This window comes from Apteryx rowi, unplaced genomic scaffold (assembly GCF_003343035.1).
Source record: "Apteryx rowi isolate R43461 unplaced genomic scaffold, aptRow1 scaffold_19, whole genome shotgun sequence".
Taxonomy (NCBI): domain Eukaryota; kingdom Metazoa; phylum Chordata; class Aves; order Apterygiformes; family Apterygidae; genus Apteryx; species Apteryx rowi.
Window position 1 is genome coordinate 3,860,761 of NW_020448196.1, and position 27,111 is coordinate 3,887,871.

General features: G+C 46.0%; 1 protein-coding gene across 2 annotated transcripts in view; it reads left to right on the forward strand.

Annotated features, from left to right (window-relative positions):
• The window catches only part of COL5A1 (collagen type V alpha 1 chain), a 171,547-nt gene that overhangs the window by 65,040 nt on the left and 79,396 nt on the right, over positions 1 to 27,111 (forward strand). For both annotated transcript variants that reach the window (XM_026062162.1, XM_026062163.1), the window contains exons 5-11: positions 10,495 to 10,626; positions 12,825 to 12,971; positions 13,110 to 13,361; positions 18,443 to 18,595; positions 18,912 to 18,968; positions 23,117 to 23,158; positions 23,453 to 23,515. In XM_026062162.1, coding sequence (XP_025917947.1) covers positions 10,495 to 10,626; positions 12,825 to 12,971; positions 13,110 to 13,361; positions 18,443 to 18,595; positions 18,912 to 18,968; positions 23,117 to 23,158; positions 23,453 to 23,515 — 846 coding nt within the window. The remainder of the gene's footprint in view (positions 1 to 10,494; positions 10,627 to 12,824; positions 12,972 to 13,109; positions 13,362 to 18,442; positions 18,596 to 18,911; positions 18,969 to 23,116; positions 23,159 to 23,452; positions 23,516 to 27,111) is intronic.

Here is a 27,111-nt window from a genome sequence, read left to right on the forward strand (position 1 = left end):
TGGCTGCCTTACGCAACAGCATAACTTGGTGAATTTTCCTTGGAGCCTATGGGTGGGATGTCCTTGGTCAACAGCAATGTTCACTGCGGGAGATGGTCAGTGGTCAGGTCGTTCTTGTGAAGCCCCCAAGAAGCCCTTTTAATTTATTGAAAACTCCTGTCTGTAGAGGAGCTTGTCTAAATTAGCTCTGCTTAACATCTGCGTCTATAGATATCGTGCTTAAATCTATGCGCTGAGATATGAGGCATATACGTGCTTATGCGTGCAAAACACGTATGCACTTACTGTGGCTGCAGAGTGAAGCAGAGAAGCGTGCAGAGGGAGTGCAAAGGGTCTACGGAGAAAAGAGTCACTCGTGAACTGAATGAGGTAGAAATGCTGTAGAAAAGTTTTATGCTGTTGGGTAACAAAAGATCATATGCTAATAAGTATGTACAAAGTGATTGAGTTAGGGTTGCATAAGCAAGCGTAAGTCGGGTATTTCTGAAAGTTTGGAATCTCTGAAGCTTTAGGTTTTTTTCTTAAATTGTCCGTGTGTGTGCATGCACAGGCAGGTCGTTTTTAAAAGAAAAAATTGCAAAATCAGCTTCAGTCACATGGCCTCACCTTGTCATCTATACTAGTTTATCAGGAAGGATAAGACATGCATATATGGGCACCTGCATGCGCCTATACAAAAGTGTACATATATGAGAGCGTCTATTATGAGTAACCTAACATGCAGCTGCTACTTTAGGGAGAAAATATTTACTTCAATGTGATGAAATTTGAACTAGAAGTCATGCAGTTTAATAAAAATGTGTGGTTTGGATTCCACGTTCTTCCCATATGTTTCTAATCTGCTGGGGGGTTTCAGACATCTGCCCAGAACATACAATTTACAAAAAAAAAGTTTAAAAATGCTCATTTTGTAAATATAAAGACTGACTTCACAATAGGAAAATGAAATTTGAGAGTAATATCATCTTTTTATTGGGGGTGGAGAAAAGTAGGACTGTCAGGGTTTTCTTTGTTTCCTTCTTTCTTTGCCTTTAAAAAGACTGAACTATGTGCTATTATTTTTCCCCTCTTTGAAATAGCTGTAGAAACCTCTCATATTAGTTTTGCATGTGTTACCACAGCGCTTGGCCAGGCAGTGGAGGAGCAAATATAAAGCAGGCTTTTGTCAAACCTAGCTGTGCTGCCCGTCTCCCCTTCTTCCAGGCTGGGGCTGCAGAGTTTGAGGAAGCCGTTCGATAGCGGCAATACTTTCCGTGTCCCTAACTGATTGTTTCACATGCAAAAATTCTAGCAAATAGGTTATGGTTTGTTTAAAAGACATAAGTATATAAAAATAGCCAAAAGAACTGAGTATCTGAGCATGATGGCTGTTGATTTAAGAATATCAGTCTCCTTGAGGGCTTCAGCAGCTCTTTGTATTTGCTTTATTATTATTTTTTTTTAGTCATCTTGGCTGCCTTTTCCTTTCCTGCAGTCCCTACCACTTGGCTGATGTTTGCTCTGGGCATACCTTCCCGCTCCATCAAACGAGTTAGGATGTTTGCGCTTGCTCCGAGGGGAGGAATGCAGACGGATCAATAGTAGAGTGCCGGCCCTGCGAAAGGCTGGAGGTTTAAGAGGATCTGGGCTAGCAGAGGAGAGGAGTTTGAAGCTGAAGAGATCTTAAGGAAAAAGAAGCTTGCAAATACTCCGTTGCAAAGGGCTAGAGCGTATGAGGGTGATGCACCAGCTGCTGTGAACGTGGTAGTGAGGCCACTTATTTAGAGCTCTAAGGCAAAGATGAGCAGAAAGCGAGGAGGCATTTCTCATCCCGCGTCTTCCTCTGGGTGGGTCGGACTCCCTTACGCAATTAGCCGTAACAGTCAGCAAAAGCATCTGTCAGCTTTGCACGGCAGGCTGCGGAGCGCGCGGCCGGGGCTGTCTGGTGGCTCGCAGAGGCAGACGTGAGTCAAGGCAAAGCTGGACGCGTCCCCCGGTAAGCGCGTGGGACGGACGCTGTCTCCTGCCCTGCGCTGCCTGACCCGGCACCGTCCCGGGGGAGGAAGGCACAGGCCCTCGCCTCCTCAGCCTGCGGCATACCAACAGGAGGCTTAAACCGCAGATGTCTGCAGGCCAGTTCTTGGTGTGTTGACCACATCTACCTTCAGCTCTTTTTTTCCCTATCTTTCCCCCTCTCCCCATTTTCTTGCCTCTTCTTCCCCTTTTCCCCTTTTTCCACCTCTTTTCTCCTTTTCTTCTCCCTTTGTCCCTTTTTTTTTCCCCCACAGCCTATATTTCCTATTGTTATTTGCTAGAGAAAAGCAAAATCAGTGAGCAGCTCTGGCAAAACGCGCTGCTACGCTAGCGTTGCAATAACTACTTCGTAGGCTTGATGCTTGCTGTAGTTCTGCCAATGCCACCTGTTTTCCAAGCTGCCTATTTCTTAAGGGTTTTTTTCCTCTCTACTCTGTCCCCCTTAAATTCCTGGATCTTAATTAAATGACAGGCTGTTAATCTGCCTTATCTGGGTCCTTCCACCCATTTGGTAAATTTTTGAGCAAAAGCTGTTCTCCCAGGTCTAGGCATCGGCTTTTAGCAGGGAGAGGCGAGTCGCCCGCTGTAGGCAATGCTCACGTACGGCGCGCGGTGGGAGGCCCGGGCTAACGCGCTGCGGGTGATGCGCGCGTAGCGCTCTGTCTAAACGCTGCAGCCCCCTTCGCAGGCGGTTAGGTTTGAGGTTGAATAAGGTTAAATACAATTGCCTCAAAACATAAAACAGCCCCAGAGCTTTTCAGGTTCTTTAAACTGGTGATTAGACGTCTCTTCTGAAAGGATGAAAGTTTCAATTAGGCAGCGTGCCTGGGGATGAATCAGCGTTGGTGTCGGTGGGGAGCGAAGCCGCTCGCATCCGAAAGGGGGGAACCATTACAAGGAAGGTGGAGAATAAGCCTCATGTTTTGAGTGCTCTGAGCAGTCTTGAGGGTTGAGATGGTGTCTTGCTCTCGGGACAGGGCCCAGGAAAACAAAACCGTTGTGTTTAAAGACCAGGCCATGCTTGCTTTAACCACATTGCCTCTGAGGATGCTTTTCCGATGCTTGCAGTCAGGAGAAAAGTAACGCATGGCACGAGATCGGGTAGCAGAGGGCAGGGGCGACTTTGAAGCTGCAGGTAGAGATATCGTGTGGGATTGGGGAGGGAAAAGGGGCTCTGTGCTGCCAGGATTTGATTAGGATTCTATGGAAAGTTGCATGAATTATGCATGTGTAATTAGGAATGATTAACGGATTTGACAAACTCAGCCATTTGGAAAGGGAAGAAAATCCTTCATCCATTACAAATAGGAAATTCTCTGGAATGGCGGATGGGTCTGCCTGCCGCCTGTAAAGCACTGTTGTGTAAATAATCCATACTGCTGATTAATACTTTGTGTATATTGTCTTTGGGAATTAGCTCTGCGCTGTCATTTAGACGAGAACGGACTTTGGCATAAGCTCTGGCTTCGCATTTGTTTCGTCAGCCGAGGAGGGTGCTCGGAGTCGTGCCTGCGGCTCAGCTGCTAGCTGGGGAACGTCCCCCTTAGAGCGGCGTGTTAGCTACGTTGCGCAGGTATGGGATCCAAGGCTGGAGCAGGGGGAAAAGTAGCTGCCCAGAAATTAGTGTCTCCCCCTCTGTTAATGGCTCGAGTCCTTGACGGGTGTTTGGGTATTGGCAGAGCGAAGGCTTCTTCAGGGGAGCTTTCCAAAATTAGAAAAGCCATCTGGCTTTTGTTCTCGTAGAAGAGAATCGCTTGTCTTTTATTCCAGTAAGGAGTCGGTTGCTAAACGGCTTGTAATTTGTATTGCAGTGTTGTGCTGACAGACCTGTCACAGTCAGAGCCATAACACACTCAGGCTGTGCAAACATATAAGAAATAGAGCCCTTGCTCCAAAAAGCCTGTTTTCTGAGAAATATAGCCATGGAGAGGGCTGAACTAATGCGCGCAGCAGTTATGGATGGAGGAGCACAGCATGGCATTGCCTGACCCTCAGGCTAACTAGCACAGAGGGGCCGTTTTTCGGTCCGTCGCACGAAGGATAGGCGTTGAGGACAGCTTTGAGCAGAGGAGCAGCGTTTGAGTTGGGTTAGCTTTGAGATGGGGGTGCAGAATTAGGCGAGACGTGCCGGGAGGGCAGGGTGGCTGAGGGTGCTGCCTCTTGCAAGCGCAGATGCAATAAGAATGAGAAACTATTGTTGGCCCTTGCAAAAGGTTTTTGCTTGAGGCCATATTCGGTTTTAGGGAAACTTCTATCCCCTTTTGGCCTTTCTGAAAAGGGAATCAGAAGAGGTTCCTACCTGAGTGCCAAAATCCAGGAGGGAAGCCTTCTTGTGGTAACTCAAGCTCAAGCAGGGAAATAGCAGAGGTCTCACAGTAAAGCAGCTCCATCCACTTCTGCAGCCCCCCTTTGCTCTGGATGAGAATGCAAACATCCGGATTGTATTTATCCAAACCACCAAGTATTTATAGCTGACTCATGACTGCTCGTGAGTCGAGACCTTTTTTTGGAGCCAGACCTCCAACTATTGGCTTCCAATTTTGTACTGAAAATTATTTGGAAGCCCAGAGGATGTCATTTAGGTCCCAGTCCCTCAGCGTGAGTTCCAGGAGCTGTTGGTGAGCTGGCCTCCCGCAATGGCAGCGAGAACGGTTGGGGAAGCAGGTAAGCAGAGCTCTCGGGAGGCTGTTGGAGGTGGCAAGGGCCACGGACAAGGCTTTGTCTGACACCCATTGCTTGAGTTTGGCTTCTCTTCTGGAACAGCTGGTTTTAAATGAAGGACTCTTGGATAATGCTAATATAATTAAGGATGCGCTGACTGAGAAGGTATCATACCTTTGACTAGATGAGGTGTCTTGCTGCATTGACGAAGCTGTGAGCACAGCAAGCTCTGGACTGCCCCTTGCTTCTCTGCTGTTCTTTGCTGACTTCCCCAATATCACCTTAATTCCCCTGTGCAGACGAGGAGTCGTTCAGAGCCTGGATCAGGCCAGCTGCTATTTCCTTAGCAGAGAGTCTCCATCCACAGGCAAGTGCTAATGACATGTTTTATCAAGTGGAACATCTGAGGGCTGGCAGGCCCTCTCCGAGACAGGGATTATGTGTTTTGGAGACTCTCTGGTGACTGGGATTTCGAAGCTTTCACTTCATCATAGACTCGCGTTGAACTTTTGCCACTCTTTAGCCACCTGACTTGGTTTGCATTTATGGAACCAGAGAGTTTTTATGTCCTAATAAAAGAAAACACAGCAACATCCCAATCGCTTTTGATAATTTTTATGATTTTTTTGTTACAATTGTACGTGTACTGGGTCTGTGGTTATTTGGTTTAAATGTGGGAGTTTAAAAAGGCACATCAAGCAGTATTTATTTTCATTGATGTTAAGAGTCTCTAAGACTTCTGTTGTAATGCACTAAAACAGTCCAGTTAATTATTAGTGCGTTGTGGTGAGAGCCCCAAAGAATTCCAGTATTTATGGAGCTGCTGCCAATGCCAGATGAAGTCACTCCGATTATCCTCGCCAGCTGTTTGTTTTGTTGAACCACAGCAGTTTCTCCAAGTTACTGAAGTTGATGTCATTGGAAGTGATGTGACATTTTTGCACACATATAGAATAAGTGTTAAAAAATGCTCTAGAAAAGCTTTTCCAGTCTTGTCTGGGAGCTGGCTGGGGAGTTGAATTAAACTGGCTTGATGGAACTTAATCCATAAAGCAAATGAGTCATCCGGCATAAATGGCTTTACCATAAATGTCAAACAAATTCTTACTGGTCGTGACAGTTAGCGCTTACATCTGTTTGGTGGAGCAAATAAAAGCCTCACAATTCACAATCATTTTTGTAAATGTGCTGTCCCGCCTCTTCCTCTTCATTGAAATTTCTATGAATAAAGGTCAAAATATGTTTTATTTCACTTTTTTAAAAAACAGGTCTTCTAGTGGATGAAATATAAGTTATTTTCAGACAAAAGTGACTCTTTTTCCACTTCAAATTTTTGTCAAAATGGGAAACTGCAATTGTCTTTTGCATGTTGTGAAGTATTCTGGTTATTGAAACATTGTGTGAAATATTCCAGTTTGGGCTATAGCTTTGTCCCAGGAGAGAAAGAATCCACACCAGGAGGCTGTGGTTCCAGCTGGCACTCAAAGGCAGACTCTTTGGGAGGCCACATGTCTGAAACGAAGGAAGCCCAAGCAGCCGTTTCTGCATTGCTCCCACCAGGCAGGACCGTTAGCTGGCAGCTTCCACTGCCCTACCAGCCACCGCACCGATTTGCTGCCACCGGTTTTTGTGTTTCTTGGGATAATACTCCAGGAAAACATTTATAACCCCGTGGCATTTAGGGCCAGGTTTATACTAGCAGAAGGCTGTCAAAAAATACAGGGGTCTCAGGCTTTACACCAGTGACATATGCTGGGACCCTGCTTAGGTGCCTTGATGCTGCTGCTCACTGCCCTTTGCAGCTTTGGGTGTGACTCACTTTTACAAACCCTGGGAGGCCGTTTAATGGGTATGTGCTCTTGGCAGTGTCCCACCAACTGACCTGCTATCCATACTCCAGGGATGGACTGCAGCAGCCCTGGAAGCACTTTCTTGAGCCTTCTGTGTGCCTAGACACAACCAACTTGTTAACATACCAGAAGATGGACTTGCCACGCAGTCTGCATGGATGGGTGGTGGTGGCGTGTGCCGTGCTACTGATTTCTCTTTCAAAGCCATACCAATGCACTTACTGACTTCCTCCCTGGCTCAAGAACTTTGTTTGAAAATAGGTCTTAAAAACCTAAATTACTTGGCTGGTAAAGTCTTCAAACCACTGTCTTAGTACAATTGTATGTTATGCATCTTAAAGGCTTCGTGGAAAATCTGTAGCTGGGGTGTGCGTAAGGGGGAGTTAACTTAATGGTATCTTTGTTATCAGTGATCTTGTTGAAAAAAGCAGACGCTAAAATAGAAAGGAGAGAGGCTTGGGTGTTCTGCATAACCATAACGGTGAAACACATAGACACTTCAGCATGGAGAGCGCAAAGGGAGTGGAGCTGGCTGCTGCCTTTGTCAGTCTGCTAGGGCTGGGGGGTGGCTATCTCTTGGCAATATTTATTAGCGGCAACACACTTGAGAGGACACAAAAGGCTTGCAAACCTCCCGGCACAGCTTGCTTTATTTAAAGTCAGCTTTTTAAATCAAAGAAATGGGGGATCTTGACAGCAGAGCTTTGTGCATCTTTTGTGAAGTTCAGATAGTGGGGCTTTTTATTACAGGCTAAATTAGCCCATTTTGTTGTTTTGTGCTGAAGGATGAGGTCAGTTGACTAGGAATCTTGCTAACAAGGTTTTACTCCCATCTTCCTTTTTTTAAGTGTTAACACAGGGTATCCACCAATGCCTGGCAGTTGCTGTTAATGAAACAAAGGATGAATGGTCTAGCAGCCCCTCAAGTCTCTCCCCCTTCCCCTGCCATTAAGCTGCTCAACCCATCTCAGCTCGGCGTACACGAGCTCAGATGATTCCTAGGGCTCTCATTCCTCCAAAATCTGGTGTGTTCATTTTCCTTCTGGTTTATGTGCTTACACATTGCTGTTGGAACAACAAGAAAAGGATGAACTTTGGGATAGTGATTGATAGGGTTTGAAAAGGCAATTGGAAAATAGCAGGCATGTTGAGTGACACTCGTGGAGCACAGTGAGCTCCGAAGGAGCCGTTTGATGCAGCTCACGCTTTCTTCTGGCACCCTTAGCGTACTGCTTTTATTCCAATACATGCTGATTTTCTTAGGCTCTGAACCTCGAGCTAACAGGAGACTTCCTTTGTTCTTCCTCCTACCGGTTGGCTTGGTGGTGACGGCAGGGCCACCATGGTCACTGGGTGGTACTGAGCGGTGCTCAGGTTTTCAGCCATGGCCCCAGGCGGTGACTCTTGGGCTTGCAGGCAATGTCCCTCCCCTCCCTCCAGCTGCTGGGACATTCCCTTGCAAGAGGACTCAGCTCCTGTTCTGCTGCATGAAAGCAGCTGAGGGTTGAGCCAGGATTTCTTCCCATATGTAGCTCAGGAGCTGTAGTCAGCTGAGACTAAAAGCAAACTCAGCTTTAAAAAATTCTTTTCTGCTTAACCTTTTGCACTGTGTTTAGCCAACATGCCTTTCTTTGCTTTATCTGTTCCTCAAGGAAACAGAATTTTAGTTCTGGTCACTTATAGGATACAGATTATCAGCTCTCCTTGAGGTGTAAATCCATGCTTATCAGGAAGAAAAAGCTTTCAGCCTTCCTTCCTTGCCTCTTGGAGACAAGTATCAGGTTTGCTTTTGTGGCTGTTTTATTTCAGCTTATCCCAGGACTGCAGGATATTCCACAAAGCTTTATGGAAACTGGGGAGTTATAACCACCAAGCTGAGAGAAGGACATCAATGGCTTAATTCAGCTGGCAATGAAGGGACAGAACTGGTTGTGAGAACCTGTACTGGGAAGTAGGAGCTAAAAAGATATTCACATTGTTAACTTAAGCAAATTATCTTAGCCAGGTAAGCAACCTGGGCAGGCATCCTTTACTGGAGAGACCTCCAACGGCACAACCTGTCTTGGGTACCCTGAATTGCCCTTGGAAGAGCTTGTCCCTCCAGCACACACAGGAAGGATGCTATGTGGTGTGAACCATCCCCCAGCTCCTCCAGATCTCTGTCTGGTGCTGTGCGAGGTCGCTGTGGGCACACCACAACTCTGTTCCCTGTGCACATCTCACTATCAGTCATACTGCGGTAAAAGTTTTGTGAGAAAAATACTTGGTATTTTCTGACCTTTTTCCCAGTGTTGCATCCCTGTTTTTGGTGGTTAGACTGGAAAAAACGTAAAACAAGAATGACAAAACTGATCTCCCCAAAATAAGCCAGAAGAAATGAGAAGGGGGGTGAAAGCCTTTTTTTGATTTAAAACAGAAATTGAAAACCAGTTTGCAGACATTTCTGTTAATTTTGAAAAGGTTAGTCGCAGGAAATTATGACTAATAAGCTTAAACCAATGCTCAATTTTAGAATAACTTGCACAGCGTTTGAGAGCTGCCCAGATATTGCAGGGAACAGATGCAGAGAAATAGATGCAATAACGTGGAGCAGCGCGGGATGGGTCTGGGTCCATGTGGCTCCTTCCTCCTCCTGCTTCCTCCCCTATGGATTTCTGCCAACAAAGTAAACGACTCCTTTTTGGTGAAGTGGGTGGTGGTGGTGTGCGTTCATGTGGCATCACGTGCTGATCACTTGGAGGGCTGAATTCCTCCCTGGGCCTGGCTGCTCCCACAGATGGAGTGGGCGCAGCTTGCATGCACAAAAGCAGATCTGGCCCGTTGTTTCAAAAATATACTTTGGTTTTCCATGGGGCTTTTAGATGTTTTGGCCAGACTCCATTCTGAGTTTCTGGTTCCTATTACATGCCCAAGTCATCCTCCCAGTTTTGCTGTAATGCTCCTTTTTTCCCTGATGCCTTAGCAATATTTTTCTATTATTAAATGAGACTTTTTCCCTAATTAAAGCATCAGCTCTAATAATCTAAGTAGTAAAGTCTTTTCTTATGTAACTGTCTACTGGATAAACTGTTTTTTGGCATAAAGGTTGAGCAGTGCTGTGATTCTTTAGAAAACTAAATAACAATTTTGATCTGACCTTTGGGCTTCGGCTACGCTGTGCTTTGTTATATATCAAGTGCTCCTTAAGCAGTCGCAGTGCCTAATAAACTTGCTGTGCACCTGGTTTTCAATAAGCCACTTCCAATTCCTCCCTCTTTTTCTGCTTATCAGGCATATTTCTAATTTGTTTCTATGTTTGGCATGCTGCCGCGGGTGGAAAATTGAGGCGAGGCAAGATTTGTAAAGAAGAGGTGATTTTTTTTTTATGAGACTAGCTGACACGGGTGGGAAAAGCAGACGAGCCTTTAGGCCAGCGAGCGCCGTTTCAGACGGGGCGCTGCTGTCGCAGCAGCTCCAGAGCCAGGCAAAGTTGCACGGGCGATTTGTGATCAGGCAGAATTGCTGGAAAAGTAGTTGTTCCATGTAAGCAGGTTGCGCTCGTCTTGAAGCCCGTAGAGCCCTTTTCCCTTGCTGTCGTCGTCCCCACGTTGTCCAGGGCTGTCAGCGCTGCCAAATCGGCAGGGGCAGGACTGAGCCCGTCCAGCGGGTGGACGGATGGGTGGCGACCTCTCTCCAGATAAGATTATCTCCTCGGGACGGTGCATCTGGGATGAAGCCGCGAGTGCGGCCGCTTCACACCTCGCGGAGCGGCCGGAGCTAAGTGGCTGCTTGACACGGCCCCAAGACGAAGGGCTCTTGCAGCTGGCTTGTCTCAGGCGAAGTTCTTGAACAGCTCTGCTGCGTGGGGAGGGGGGCAGCCCAGCGATGGCGTTTGCTTTTAATTTCTCGGTGGTGTTTTATCCCCTCGACCTCAGGCTCGTGGCCCTACGTTTGCTGTCTCCCTTACGCTGGTGCTTTCCTTCCCTTGCAGGGCGACATCCAGCAGCTCCTGATTGTGGCGGACCCCAGAGCAGCCCACGATTACTGCGAGCACTACAGCCCCGACTGCGACACCGCCATCCCAGACTCCCCCCAGTCCCAGGACCCCAACCAGGACGAATACGTAAGTAGAAAGGACACATCATCTGCGTGTGCCGGGGAGGAACCTGCCGAGGAAGCAGAGGGGTGGGGATGAAGGCTGCTCTCGGCGTCAGCCTACCTGTCAGCAAGCAGCAGGCCGGGCTCTGTGCCACGATTGCAGACTTGCTCCTGTTCAGCTTTCCTGCGACTCATCCATAAGTCATCTGCCCGTCTCGGTTTTCATTTCCCCCCTGTGGTTACGGCATCATTTGGATAATGAAATCGATGGGAGCGCTCAAGTTGAAAACTTGCCTTTTTTTTTTTTTTCCTCTCTTCTGGTCTACTGACCTCAATATTTTTTTCTTCCTCTGCGTGACGGAGGCCGCGTAGCCAGCGTGGGCGCCCCGGAGCCGCCTCTGCCCCGGGGAGCAGAGCCGATGCAGAGCTTGTTTTTAGGACTCGCAGGTTCTGATCTCTGCTGCTGCTGCCTTGGTTTTTGACCTTGGGAGTTTTGCTTCATTTCTGCGCTCCTTCTGTTCCCAGTGACTGAAACGGATATTTGCTTGGAGCTCAAAAACCGTCAGGAGAGACAGCCTGAGCTGCAGCTGCAATACTGACTTTCCCTGACTGGTGAAATCACGTACAAAACTAGCGCTTCTTTCTAAATTTTGATTTTTACTGTTACACATTTAAAAGGTTAAGAAATTCTTTTTTTATTACTATTTGAAAAAACAGGTATGGCAGGGGGAATCCCATTTGCCTACGTGTTTGCCATTTAAATTTTATTTTGACAGAAACGTTCCAAGCTGATATGTTCTCCTATGTAAATTGTCGTGCTGTACTGCTGCACTGTATTAGATTTTAGCCAAAGATCCTTTTTTATTTCTTTTTATTTTTTTTGTTAAAACAGATGCAGAGTACCTTTTTATTTCTGCTGCTATTAGAAATGTCTGAATGGGGCTGATTTCCAGAAGACTCCTTGCATCCATCATCTGAAATTTACACTTTTTTTAAGGGGTCTTAAGCTCACTCTCAGAAACTAAACTGTCTGGCATCCTCAGGCGCTTCTGGAAATCTTGGCTGCTCTCACTGTCTGATTTGCAGGCACGCAGGCGCGTGCTCTCTCTTACTTTTGGCTGGCCTCGTATCTGTGGCCTTCTGCCGAATCCCCGTGAAGCAGTGATGCAGTCAACCTGGTCCTGCTTAGAAAGGTTTGGGTCTGAATTAAAAACCCGCCTGCAACTTAAAGGGCTTTTGGGTTCACCTTTGCGAGGCCTGGCAGCTCGCGACATCTGGCCCGTGGTCGCATCCAGCAACCAGGTCACTTTGCAACAGTGCGGAGCGAGGCATGACCCGACCTCTGAGCAACAGGGAAATACCCTGACTGCTCCGCCAGCACGCTTCTGGAGAAACAATAAATAAATAAAATAAAATAGACTCCGGTATGGTCAAAATACAGGGTAGCAGGAAAATAAAACTCTTCTTTTGGAGCCAGCAGTTCAACAAGGGCTGGCTTGTCTCTGCAGGGCCGTGTGTCTCCATGGAGCTCTGCGTCAGAATAACTATTCCGCGTGCTGGCGTCTCCTGCCAGTGAAACCAACGGACTGGCTAAGAAATTTGCCATGCCCAACTCTAACCAAATGTTTTGTTTGTTTTTCATTTTGAAGAATGACTGACGCCTTGTGGAAAACTCTGAAAATATCTTGGTTTTGAAGCCATTTGGACTGCAGGCCACGGGTGGATAGGAAGTCACGCATATGCCTATTATTACAGTCATATGAATGAAAATAGCAGCACTGCTTCTTGGAGTGGCTGCATGATTCAAGTTTTTTCATCCCCTCTCTGAATACCTGAGATGTGACCCAGAAGGTCTCAACAATTTGTGGTTTAAAAAAAAAAAAATCACAGTTTTTCTTTTTTATTGTGTTATCATGGGTGACTAAATTCCTTCAGGGTGGGTTCGTTCCCTCTCTATTAAGGGAGAACCTGCCGCAGGACTATGAGACATTACTGGTAATCTCAAATCACAGTAATTCTCAAAGCAGCCAAAAGGCCTGGCCAGGCTGCGGGTGAAGATGTTACAAAAGCTGATGAATGAGAGGAAGGGAAATATATTGGCGTATGGATCTGCGCCACAGCATAGCCCAGCTGACATGAAATCGATGTTGTCTAGAAAGAAGGGGTGAGGAACGCGCTGGGGTGCTGCCTGTTTATCTCCTGCTTCTTGTGGTCTCTTTGCAGTACACTGACGGGGAGGGAGAAAGTGATACTTATTACTATGAATACCCCTACTACGAAGATGTGGATGAAGCTGTAAAGCCGGAAGCACCCACCACCAAACCTGGCACTACTGAAGCAGCTACTGGAGAGGGACCTGAAACCAAGCAGGTACCGATGTGGAGTCCTTGCAAAAATGTGGTTAATACGTTGCACCTTTATAGAGCAATAAGTGGGGGAGGAGGGAGAAGATGCAGATATCCATTTAGTTTCTCTGATTCTGGCATTTTAATTTTATTTCTGCAATAGGACTACCCTGCCCCCACACAGTCACCTGATGCAGTGGACCCTGGCAAGGAGACGAAGGAGGATCATGCTGTGGATGACCCCCTCGTGGATGAGTACAACTATGAAACCATCAACGAAGAGTATTTTACACCTCTGCCTTATGAGGATATCAACTACAATGAAGAATTAGATCCCCAGGGTGGTGGACTAACGGAAAATGCTGTTGAAGCTGAAGTCCCCACTAGTACAGTCATCACCTACAATGAGACCGATGTAATTTTTAATGAATGCTTTTTTGTTCGCTTTGATTTTTGTCTGTTCTGATATTTCATAGCCATCAGAGAAAGGAGGTGTAATAGTCCATATGGTAAAGCTTTAAGAGATTTGGGCAGCTGTTGGAATAGGGAGTTTCTTCTAAAATATTATTGCTCCAGCTATTTCAGTGTGTGGAATACAGATATGTAAAATTTGGTTGAGGATTATCCTCCTGGAAAAATCTGTTCTTATTGACATTAGCTTTTCCTGTGAGGAGTGCTGCTTTGATAAAAAGAAAAATGAGGGTTAGTGTAAAAATCTTAAGACAATTTTATTTCAGAGCTATTGATATAAATCCTTAAAATATTGTTTTGATAGAGAACATCAGTATTTTTCATTTTGCTGCTCTCACTGCATAGCGTTTTGACATTTTTTTGGATTGTAACTTTCAAAAATTTTTTGCCATTCAAAAAAACCCCCCTTGATTTCAAACTATTAAAATTTCCCATAGACAGATATTCCCTTTTGTGTGCAGATCTGCTAAAAGATGGTATCATTCCAGTTCCCACAGTTGACATTCTGTGGAGCAATTACATTTTTAGTTACCCACAGTTAATATGCTTCAACTGAATCATGTTGTACTTGTGAATATTCTACCCTTTAGACTAGCCCAGTTTTTGCTTTTTAGTATTGGTGCTCAGATATACGAGCATTGGTCACATCCTCAGATCAGACTGAAATAAGTTTCCATGCACCTGTGCATTTGTGGATCTCACCATGCAAGGAAATAACTTTATGCTAGACAAGGCATGTTTTTCGTTGCCCCAGATCATCAGCAAGTGGAGTCAGTAGTGGGATAATGTTTCCCGAGAGGTTTGTTTGGGCTTGGCAATTTTGTGGTTCCTACTTGAATAATAATAATAATAATTTAGTTATGGGACTGTCAAAAATCAAACCTTTCTGGGAGGTGATGAAGGGTAGCAGAGGAGACAGCAAAAGCTGGCCAGAACAACTGAAGTTGGACCTCAAAGCTTGAATTAAGTGGAAAGTGGACACATGGAAATTATCCAACCAAAGTGCTGAACAGCTGGAGCAAGACAGGAGTGGAGCCAGCCCCAGCTGAGGGCTGATGGCAAGGCAGAGATGAGTCCACTCAACTGGGGATTAAAAACTGCAGTGGAGGAGGAGGTTGGACTGTCCAAAACGGTACACAGAGAGAAAAAGAAAACACTCCAGTGTATCGAGGAAGCGAGCGCCAACCTGAGAGAACCAATGGATGAGAAACTTTCCTGCTTCCTGAAAAAGAGCCAGAAATCTTTGGCCAAGCTAGAACTTTCTAATAGAGAGGAATTAAAGATTGGATATGGTGACCTTAAAAAAAATTTGGAAGAGGGAATAAGAGGTTCAAAGGCCACTTTAGTTGTTAGGACAAGAAAATTGAAGAGGAAGAAAGTTCAGGTAAGGAAATACACTGCAAAGCTTTGCTATGTGAAAACTCAACCTGCTTGCAGCAAATCATCTCAAAGGTGAGAGAGCGAGTGAGCAAATTGTCTGCCTCAAGCAGATCAGAAAGAGCCAGCACTGAAACGGGGAAGGCTGTCGGACTGCTCCTGGGATGGCTGGTTGTTCCAGTTGATCAAGTGAATCATTTAGCAGATGAGCAGAGAAATGGACACAGTTGGTTTTGCCAAGGGGACCTTCCCGTGCACCAAGGTGAAGGCTAATGCAGTGTGATGTAGCGAAGACTCCTGGATAGTGACAGCCTGCAGTAGGACTGCCCAAGAGGATAATGGATTTCAAGATTTACACCTGGGAGTGGAAGCTAAAGGCACTGCTTGCAGCACTGAACTCCTAGAGGAATTGAATCCTTTAATCCCACAGCAGACCAAGCAGCTTATGAGCGTTGTGGCAGTGAGGATCTGGAGTCTCGTGCCTGTAATTGCCTGCCTAATACCTGTTAATAGAAGTAGGATTTTGGTAGGAGATATGGACTGCTGAAGTGCTTCAGCTGGTTAAAAAGGAATTATCATTTCAGAAGTTCTTCATCTAGTTTAGGCAAGGGAACTGTGCTCATTGCCCTGTGTGAGCACAGCATAATTTGGAGTAGTCCCAGGTTTCTGCTTGCAGCCAAGGAGAGGCAGACCGAGCCCTTAAACAGCAGAGCCCATGCCGGGCAGCCGTTAGCGTGAAGGTGCAAATGTGCAGTATGGGAGAGGTGAGGCCAAGAGCTGCCATATCCCTGTACCTGCCAGGCAGTGTCATTCCCTGAGGTCATAGGAGGAGACAGATTATGGGATCAAACAGGATAATTCCAGTCTGGTGCAAACAGTGATTCTTAGCATCCATTCACAGACCTGTGGTGAGATCAGGACGTGTCTGCTGCTGTTGAAGGTGACCTGTCTGTATTCTCGGGAAGACTGTAGTTCCTGCAGCGGGAATTATAAGGGAATTTAGTCTGACAAAAATGAAACTTTCTGGAGCCTGTGTGTTAGGTTCTGGAGGTTGGTTTAGTCAACGAACTCTCCCTGGACTTGGATTTCACTGTGGCTAATAACTGCATGATAAATGCCAGTGAAGCAATTCTGAGATTCAGCATGCAGCTATGCTCCCGTGAACACCAGCAACTAGGGACAGATATATTTTGTTCATTGCCTGCTACTCATCAAGCAGTTTGCTTTCCTTGTCCAGATGCATTTACCAGGACTTCATATCTGCCTCGGTTTCTCAAAAGGGAAGATTGAAAGCTGATTTAAATCAAGACTATTAACAACAAAGGAGAATTGCAGTATTTTGCATGATCTTTTTTTGACCTCTTGTTTTCCTTCTGGGCTATTTTCTGATCCAGGTTTCCTAACAGCATTTTTGAGAGATTGTTCTTAGGGGTTTCTCCCCACCACCACCAAGTGCCACAAATCTTAGCGTGCAGAACCTCTCCTCTGTCCAGTTATACTGTATCTTTACATGCAAATTGATTTAGAGATAATAAGCAAAATATCAAAACAGACATTTTGAAGTTAATGTTAAATGCTATTTGAAAGCTTGCTATGTTATCTCCAAAAGTTTTATAACAAGATTTATAACACACACAGATTTTAAGGCTTCAAAATGCAAACCTAGGTAACAGATTTTGAACAGAATAAAAGTAGTGCAGTGCAGCAAAATCCATTTATATGGAACAAAGGAAAAATAATGCTAAATTTTCTAAGTTTTTTTTAGTTGAGAGTTGCTGCCAAGTTGTTGTTTGGAAAAAAAATATGTCCATAAATATAAGCTGCAAACTTCTGCTATGTCACAAAATTGATCTGGAAGCAGCTTTAGTCTGTTCAATGATATGCTATCTACTACCACTTTCAAAAAGGTTTGGAGTCCACTTATGAAATGTGTCAGAAACTGATAAAAGAACCCGTAACCAACTTTTGGCCTCATCTAGAATAATAGCTAGAGATTTTTATGTGAATTACTGGCAAAGAAACTTTCTTTTAAGGCTTCTTACTCTTTACTATGAATGGACAATTCACCATATGCTGTAAATCGGTCAAAATCATTTTCCAAATGGCTTTGAGAAGTTGGCAATAGTATAGCAACTGGAAGAAGGGGGGAGAGCACTGCAGGGTGTTGAGAAAGGACTATTCTGTCGCAGGGCCAAGGCTATGAAATTTTGTGTTGCCCTTTTGGATTATACCTCTGTCTCCAGTTTTTCTATTCTCTGATCCAGAAAAATATGAGACGGTGATTTGTCATGAATTGTTCCCCATTAATCAAATGATCAAGTGGGCAGGGATAGGAAGTGATACAGGAGTGGCTAAATCTCTGAATGTTTGCAGCCAGAGGGAGTTTTCTAGGACTCTCTCCCCTATTACTGAAAGATTTTCTGGTATAGCAGCATGTGGATATTTAAAGTAAGAAAAGATACCCTTATGGCAATTGCCAAACTCTAATTTCTGCTAAGAACACTTGGTGTTTGCAGAGGTAAAAAAGGCGAGGTGGTGGTGGGGTGACTGCCTTAGCGTTTGGTTTATTCCTATTTTAGAATATCTTGCATATTAGGTACAGATGCTCACGCTTATGGATTCTGAGCAGTTCTGGCACAGAAACAAGGTCTGGAAGTGATGGTGGCATTTAACAGTAATTTTGAATTCTTAGTAGTGAGGAGATGATTTTTCTTGGAAACACTGAAAATAATTCAATTTGTGGATCATTTTGATCATTACCTGGACGGGAAAGAAGGAAAACAAAATGATTATCAGCACGTATTCTTCTTTATAATGCTCTTCAGACTGAAGGATGCCAAGGGACAGTTGGCTTATGAGGCTGCAAAAAGTGCAGGGGTGTGATTATCACACGCAGACCTGGACAGAAGCAAGGAGATTCCGGTATTTATCTTGATGTCCTTGTCTGTGAACAATAACATCTGTTGCTTTGAAGATTCAGAAAGGACTTGGAGATTATTGCATCAGATTTGCAATAATTTCTATTCTTGCTCTTAGGACAAACACAATTGCAACCTGGATCCCAGACTAAACAAACAGGAGTTCTTCATATAAGCAAACTTGGATTTTTCCAAAGTTCCTTCTGTAACCTGATACTCATAGTGATGACACATTGCATTTTGATGTGGATTTAAAATATGGGACTGGATGTGTGACTTCTTATGCTTAATAATCTAGTGACTCTGGTTTTCAGGCTGTGAGAGATGAGTTGGGCCTGGAGTCTGAAACTGCAATTTCATGTTTCTTTAGATGTATCTAGTGCTTGTGGGCTGCTCCTGTCATGAGTTATTGCTTTGTGCTGGGTTTCGTTTTCCTCAGAGTATGACACTTGCAGTGTATTTTATGGATGGAGAATTCCTGGGGAACGTCAGGGTGTACACTTAGACTTGAACATCTTCCCATCCTCCTTTCCTGACACTGGAAAAGTCCCTTACAGGTCACTGGAGACCTTTAAACTCCAGACTTTAACTTTTATTGTGCTTTTTATTTTCAACCATTATTCTAAAGCTTTTCTGCTTGGCAAAAAAAGCATAATCTTCCCCTTAGATTTTCAGCATGCACAGCCTTAAGGAGGTTTGTAACTTGACATGTTGTTATTCCTGCTTTCAGGCTGGTCCAGGAGGAGAGGACCTGGATAAAGATTTCACCGAGGAAACAATAAAAGAATATGATGGGAATTACTATGATAGCTATTATGACCGGACAGTCTCCCCTGATATTGGGCCAGGAATGCCTGCCAACCAGGACACCATCTACGAAGGGGTAAGACAGCGCTGGTTCAGTCTTCCAGCCTCCAAACAGCATCAAACCTAAACCTGGTTCAAAATGTTTGTCTTCCCACAGTTATAGCATAGGAATTAACAATGGATTCATCCACCTGAAGTGGATGCGTTTGCGCAAGAGAGAAGTCCATGCCCAAACTAGGAAGAGATGCTCTATTTCTTTTCTATTCAAATATTGACAGTCCTCTGGTTGCATAATTCTGCCTAAGCTTTATGGTTCCTGCTCAGACTCCAGCTGATGGGCAGGCGATGCCCTCTTTGACTGTTTTGCTTTCTTTTTTTGTTGTGTCCTATAGATTGGTGGCCCACGGGGCGAGAAAGGACAGAAAGGGGAGCCTGCAATTATTGAACCGGTAAGGACAACCTTCTTTTTCCAAGGGAAAAAGGTACAAGGGGTGTGTGCTCTGCATGATTTGATACTCTCAGTGGAACAGCTGTATGAAAAATTTCCCATGGAACAATTACTTGGTTATTTAAAAATCTTTTAATATAAAATACTCTAATTATTTTTTAAACTTCAAGAAGCAAACTAAATTAGGAAGGAAGTGCAAAATTTCCCATGAAATCTCTCATTTGCCAAAGCAAAACCTAGGCTATTTAAATTTGAAGCAATAAATGAGAATTTCTCAGCTCTAAAGTGACTTTGATGTGCACACGGGCTTGCTGTGAACCCACTCCCCCGAGCACCCACAGCTGGTGGCCGGGTCATATCCTAACCTCAACTTGCAGCTTAGGTCTGGCATTAAATGTGCAACTAATGGGTTCATCTCTGTGCAAATATAAGGGTTCTCCCTGCACACAGCTGTGGGAGCAGAGAGAGGAGGCTTGTTTTTTTGCCTGCTCCTGTTCCCCATCAGGCTTTCATTTTTGGAGAAACCCCATGTTGTCCCGGGAGCCAGAACCAGCGCTCTCTCTCTCTTTACTATTCTGCCTGCACCAGTTACCCCTGCCTGGTTTTGAAGCTGTTTTTCTTCCTAAAGGATAATTATAACACTGCTTGTGGCTTTCATAGTCTGCAAAAACACAGGTACCCAACTGAGCAAACCCTTAGGTGAGGACCAAGCTGGATGATTTTTTGCCTGGCCCCTGTCATGCTGAGCAAAGATGCTTGGCCTGATATTTCAGAGAGTTTCTTAGGGAAAAGCTGTTGTTGCTTGTCGCCTCTGAGCAGCTGCAACCAGAGCCCAGCCAGCGGTTTTGGCTGGTGAGGAGCGAAGCAGCCTCAGATGAAGCTCTTGCCACCACTGCTGAGCTGCCCTCCTGGACTTAACAGCGGTGGATATTTGCTCAGAAGGTGTCCACCGAGCAGGACAAGGCACAGCAAGAGGCTGATGTTTCTCAGCTGCTTTTCCTGTCTGTCGCTGCACTTTAGGATGCCAAGTTACTTCTGTGTCCTCTGCCTTCCCGGGCTGGAAATTGGGACATTTGGGTCCTTCCAATTACCACCATTCAGCCATGTCCCCTGGGTCCCTGAAGGCCAAGCGCACACTCGCTGCACACCAGCAACTCAGTTAACCTAATTTTGATTGGCAGAGTGCCAGCGCAGCACCCAGAGAGATGACAGCACTTCCCATCATTTGGAGCCCATTATTTTTCTTTTAATTCCTTCTCCCTTTCCTTCTTGCCCAATACTTTTGCCAGTGGCTGGGGGGAGGGAGGAGAGGAGATGCAGCAGCAGCATTTTAAAAGCCTGAACCAGTGCCTTATAAAAGCATTTCCGACCCTTCCTTCCTTCGCTTCCTTTCTGGGTCTCGCTGTCATTCTGCAAACAAAGAGAGACATGAGCAATTTGTTTAACCGAGGTGTGGAAAGGTCTGTGCGGGAAGGGCGGGGGGCGAAGAGAAAGACATGAACAAAACTGCTTAAACTCAGCCTGCCCTTGTCCGGAACCGATTTGAAAAGTTACAAAGCGAACAAAATAGTTAAGTTTAATCATCCAGAAAGAATTTGGCTGCCGTCGCTATTTCAAAACACTGGAGCATATATAGCTTTTGCCAGAAAGTAAACAAGACCAAATGCCGCCTTTTCCCTCTCTGTTCGGTTCCCGTTCTGCTGGGAGAAATTCAGCTTTGCTGCACTCTTTATCTTTTTTGATCAGAGCTGCAGCAGAGAGGGGGGAATACAAACCAAAGGCAGCAGTCGGGTTCTGCTGGATTCTCCCTCCTTTCGCTCAAACCATCCGTCTTTCAATCCTTACTCTGTGCTGACGCTCGCTGGAGGCAGCAGGGCAGCACAGGCTGGAGCGTGCCGGAGGCTGCCCGCTCGGAAACGGCAGGGCGATGGCTGAGCCGCGCGGTCCCAGCTCGTGGCAAAAGGCCTGGGCACCGGGCTGCCTCTGCCCCGTCAAAGCCTTCGCTCTTGCATGGATGGTGCTGGTGCTTGTGGCTGCCTTAATTCAGGGAGGGGTTTGGGGTGAGGCTTGTTCCTTCAAAAGGAAATCAGTCCCCCAGGCTGTCTTGCCCGTGGCTAGGGCCTGGGTGGAAATGGCATCCCTTCTCCCCCTTGGATAGCCCCGAATCGCAGTTTGCTCACCACATCTGAGCCGCTCCTCCTCCACGGCCTCCCCCCTGGTCCTGGTGCCTCCCGCTTTTCCCATCGCTTGTGTTGATGAGCAGTAATGTAAACAGCTGAGATTTCTTGCTGAGGAGAATCTCCAGATGTCCCTAAAGCTGGAGCTCAACATAAACCAACAGATAAATATGGGAAGATGCCAAGGCTGTTTGCATCCTGAATTGGCTAATTAGGCCAAACTCTTCCCCCGTGCAGAGCAGCGTCCCTTGCCTTGGCAGCTGGCTGCGGGAAGCAGAGCCGCAGGGCTGTGCCTGCTCTGGCGGTGGTGAACTTGGGCTGAGTCCATAAAAGCCTTGGGCAGCGCATACAGGCCGTGGTTCTCTGCAGCAGCCTCGAGATGCTTTTTAGCCCAGTGGAGGTGAAGGGTTGGCATTGGTTTCCATTTCTGAGCCTGCCACACCAAAGCGTTGCCATCATTGGTCTCGGCAAGAATGGCCCCTGGGGTGTCTGTATGGGGAAAAGGTTTCCCCTGCTCCTGGGGACTCTGTAATGTCCTCTTCACTCCTCCAGAAAGGAGCCAGGGCTTGGGGGATGTCATGCCTGGGGAAACCTCCTCCTTCAGCAGAGCTCACCTCCTCTGGGCAGCCTTCAGCAGCAAATATCTTCCTTTAGGGAGTGAGGCTTTAGTGCAGGATAAGGGAATGCTGTGTAAGGTTTATGCTAAATTTACACCCAGGAGAGAGCAGAGTAGTTCCATAGCAGTGTGTGAAATTGCTGTCAAAATGGATATGGGGTGAAGGCCATGAGCTAAATTCTTTACCGGTGAAAAAACACCACACATGACAGCATGTTTTGCCCTATTTTTGCTTTTCTTGGGTTACAGGCTGTGGGCTTTGGGGGCAGGAATCCCTGGATTCCTCTAGATACTTCAGATTCGTTCAGCTCAGCCCCGTCAGCTGTGGCAGCTGCCATGGCCTCAGCTGACACTTTTGGTGGCTTAGAGCCACAGCCTGAGCCCAGGAGACCAGCCAAAGGTGGCCCATGATCACGTCTCTGGGCTTGCTTCCTCCAGGCTTCCCCTAAGTGAGCTGCCTGGGTCTTTGCTGTCTTGTATAGGCTGATTTCATCCCAAAGGAGAAATGTCCCTGTTTGCTATAGATTAGCTGGCAAGCTGAACCTGCTTTGGCTTGAACTAGGTGCCCTGCTGGGTGCGTGGTCACAAGTCCAGAGAGAAAAGGGCAACACTCACTGTGGGATTCTTCCTAATAGATCATCCTGATTCCTTCCTTGAAGGCATTTGCCAGGTTTATTGGAATGCTTATTTCCTCTCTCTTACATATGCAAAAGTTCAATTCTACCAAGTACGTGATATACCTGATTTAAAGTTATGACAAAACATTTAGATTAAAAAGAATGAAACATTATTCTACCATTTTGCCCACACAGTGATTTCCTAGGTACACAGAGTAAATCACAGCATGCAGCCTGCTAGGAAAGTCATTTCAAAAGCACCTTGCAATTTGATTATTAACTTTTTTTCCTTAAGCTGCTTGGGTCTAGAGACAGCTTGTTCTGAAAGAGGAGCTCTTCTCCCAGTCTGGCATGATTAAGGTTTGCCAGTGCCCCAGTGTTTTCCATTTGCCTGCCCTTGAGCTGAGGGAGAAAGGTCAGAACTGGAAAGATAAGCCTGCGCTGGGGCAAGGGTAGACTTGGTGCTGGGAGAAGGGGCTGTTTTGCCATGCCCTGCATGATTCAAGGATATGGTATTTGGCTTTTCAGTGGGCAGTGCCTTTTGCCCCTCTGGCTATGGGGGCACAGCAGATGTTGTCAAGAGAAAGCAGAAGCTATTCATCTCTGGGATGCCCTGGCATCTATTAGGAGCAAGATCTGGGATTTTTAAGAACAAATGAGTCACTGGCTTTTGAGCTCTATAGTTGAGGTGACTGAGGATGCAGCTTGCTAATCACTGGTCTTTCTACTTCTATTTTAGGGTATGCTTGTTGAAGGCCCACCTGGTCCCGAAGGCCCAGCAGTAAGTTGCACTTTATTTACACCTTGCTCTGAAGGATGCGCACACCTCTGCGGTGTTGGGCGTGCACACGTATATGATATACCCCTGCATGCATGTGGATACTCAGCACACAGCTGTTCTTGGGGCTCTATTGCTTCCATGTGACATGCGTGTGTATTAAAGCTCTTTGGGGTCAATTTTCTGGAGCAAAAATAGACAGCTCCAATTCTTTTCTTGATCTTTATACAAATAAGTTACAAATGATAACGTATTTTTCTTTAGTAGCTAATTTTTTTTCTGTCTTTTCTATGCTAGGGCCTGCCAGGACCTCCAGGACCAACTGGACCTGTGGGCGTAATGGGTGACCCTGGGGAGAGAGTGAGTATCCATGTATTTCTCCTCTTTGGCTGAAGTCTTGTGTTATTCTATGTGTGCAAAGTGGGACTGTGGTATATCATCAGAGTCCTAAAGTACTGTGGGTCTCACAAGCGATCCCCTGAGTCCTTAGTCTTATTCCCTCAAAATTAGGCAAAGAGGATGTCACTCCTAGAGGAGCTTGGGCTAGGGTTAAGGGCTTTGTATCTGGGGACAAATGGTTCAACAACAGCCACGCAAGGCAAATGTGCTAAGCAGTTTTCTCCTGGTTAGAAACAAGAATAATGCTGACAAATACTCTGCACTCTGTGTTGGCCTGGGGCTAGTCGTTACAGTGTGGGATCTGGGCTGTGGCGCTGGGGAAACATTATGACCAAGCACACGCAATATCCATTAGGATAGCAAAGTGAAGTTCAACCTTGATTTTGAATCTTTGTTTCATCTGCGTCGTGAGTCCTGCAGCAGATGGTCTGGTTGTGGTAGCATCCAGCACGGCCTCCAGGGAGGCAGAAGCACACCGCCATCGCAGTTTTCTATCTTCCTTTATACCCTTTTTCTCTCTTAGATTGCTCCCATCGGGAAGGTTGCTCTTGTGCAGTATCTCACCTTTTTAGTACATGGATTATTGGTCTGTACCAGCAGTTGCTAGAGACTGATTTATGTTCTTTAGCAGTGCAGTAACTTAGGTTTTGTGTATCTGATTTTGATGTTACTTTAGATCAATTTTATCCCTGGTAGCTAATGCTTTGCACACTGATGTCTATGTTGAAGGTAGCTGTTCCCAAGCACTTGTGGACTGTGACCTCAAATCCCATAGTTTGGCACAGCACCTCTGTCAGAGTCGCATATTGATTTGTTATTGCTGAGACCTCGCTTGGGATCATGAATGACCCCTGTTTTGGGAACTGTTGAACTAGAACCTCGATTCAGTAAGTGGTGAACAAGCAGCATTTGAGCTGCAATCCATATGCATGGCAATACTGAAAATTAAAAAACAAAAACAAAAAAACCCCGCTTCCCCCCGCCCCCAGACCTGAGTCTCTGAAATGACCATTTGCTTTTGTATCCGAACCACTCACCCACATTCAAAGTCTATTTCTCCTCCCAGTGGAAGGCAGTCAAGCAGTGAAAAGGTTACCCATGTACAATTGGCTTTGCGGAAGCAAACCTGACTCCCCCGGGCTGTGCGCTGTTCCCGGCCATGTGCAGAGTGGTAATTTTGGCCTGACATCTAGTGGAAGATTCACCATACCACAAATGGGCTCTGGTTTTACATAAAGGCTAAAATGGGATCAGCCTTGGCTGTTAGAGCAACTCAGTTTAAGTCTAAAGCTGGAGGAATCTAAGTAGTCCCTTTGAAAGAATCTGGTTTCAGATGACAGAGCACATAAATCACTGCTTTGCTGTAAGAAAAAGTTTCAGGGAGCGAGGGTGAGAAGAGTGTCTTGTTAGGAAATGTTTCTCTTGCTTTTTCCATTAATGAACTATGAGTGATGGTCTAATTTTAGGCTTAAATCAGGACTTTCCCTGAGTGGAGGAGGACAACAGTAGTTCCCCCTCCCTGTGCAGTAAGTCGAGGTGTTTCTCCAGGGTGGGCTGCCTGAGTGCCAGCACGTTGTGCCAGTTGGGGTGCGCCCAGCAGGGCAGAGCGCCAGCCCTCCCCACGGAGACCCAGCTCCCTCCGGGCTGTGCCGCGCGGGGCCTGCGCTACCTCCTCTTCTCTGCACGTGGTGGCGGGGAACGTGTCCCAGAAATGTTTGTCTCGCACAAATAAATTCATTGATTTCAGCAGGTTTGCGTGAATAAAACAAGGGGAGATTGACCCTGTTTCAGTACCTTACGCATCATTGTATTCAGCACAGTCAAATGAACTTCAAAGTAGCTTCTAGTGTGTTGCTGTTTTGTCCAGGCATTGGGGTACCCAGAAGCTCCATGTCCAGGTTAATGTCTGGAAGAGCTTTTCACTGGGAAGTTCACCTCCTTCCAGGGGAAGGCTTATTTCAGCTGAGGTCAAGACAAGACTCCCAGAGCAAGGAGATAAAAAGAGACAGTAAGGCACATAGGCACACCCTGGGTTATCATCACATCGAGAAAACTGCTCTGATGTGGCTATGGGAGAAGGCTGAAGACTTGGCCCATTGAGACCTTTTGGCTTGTCTGCAAGGTAAACCTGGCACAAGTTATTGCTACATTAATTTCCATGCCTTATCGCTTGGTGGTGGCACGCAAAGGGCTGCATTACCTCCGGGGAGCTGAAAGGTCCAAACATGGGTGTATCTCTCTTGCAGCTGAAGCGCCCATGGGGGTGGACAGTGGGGAGATGCGGCCAAGGTGGGATCACCCTCAAGGGGCATCGCTCCAGCGCCAACCGCAGGCTTGCGGGCAGGTCAGGCAGGATCAGATCAGTAGCTCCTGCCAGGGAGAGCAGCCAGGACGGCGGCTGGCTCGGAGGAATGCTGTTGTGAGCAGTTTCAGTGGGCACTAAAAGTCTGCCTAAAAATAAAACCAGCCCTAACTACAGCCTCTGCCTGCGGCTCATTGTTATGGTCTGAGGCATCCCAACAGTCCCATTAGCAAAAAGGGCTAAGAGCATGCCTACAAACAGGGTGTTCTGAAGGTAGGCTAGTTGAAGGTCTATTTTTTTCAGAGTTTCTTCTGTAAAACCCATAAGCAAGGTGAGCAGCACTGACGCTAGATCACAGATCTGCCTGAACTGTACATGCCCGTTCCTGTCAGTGCTGTTATCCAGTGAATGCAAAATGCATTCATGAGGATGGGCGCGTTTATCAGAAAACATTTCCCTAATCTGATTGTTAAGGTCCTGAACACGTCTTTCTGCCTGATGATGCAGCCTGATACTTGCAGCAGGCGCCAGTGCGGAACAGCATCTTCTTCTGGTTTAATAGACCTGCAGGGTTGGTTTCCAGATGGGGGAATTGTGTCCCATTTTCCTCCTGGGTGCATTGTGCCATGGCTTCCAGGCAGAGAAGGAAGGGGAGACCTGGGCCCTCAGCATTTCTTCTGGCAGAAAGTTTTCTGCTTTTCTTCAGTTCTGTCTGGAATGATCAGGTTTGAATGAGGTCTAAACAGATGAGGGTGAGAGGGGGAGAGTTTTGTTGTGCTATTCTGATATGTTTCTTAGTACAGCTAATTGCTTGACTCCTAATAAGGATTCATGTTGTGGCCTTGTTGTTTCTCTTTTTTTTTAAGTTTTCTTTTCTGTTTTAATTGCATAACCTAAGACTCAATAAATTTAAGGGAGAATTCACTGCTTTGCAGAGAATCTGCACAAGATCTCAGCACTACAAAAAAGTCTCACCTTAGCCTTGTTTTGAATGCCTAAGCAATGGGAGAGGTTTGCAGTGGCTTCTTCTGTAGTTGCCATCAGACGTGCATCAAATCCCCTGGTTTTTATTTCTTCTTACTGCTGGCCTGGCTGCTGGCACCAGAACACCAGCTGAGCCACCTCTGGAAATGACTAAGCACATTCATACATTAGGACACATTAAAAGATATACCAAAATATGAAAACACTGAATAGACAGACTGACCAAATATTTTTCCCTGGCTAAGGTCTTCTCAGCTTGCTCTCGTGCGTG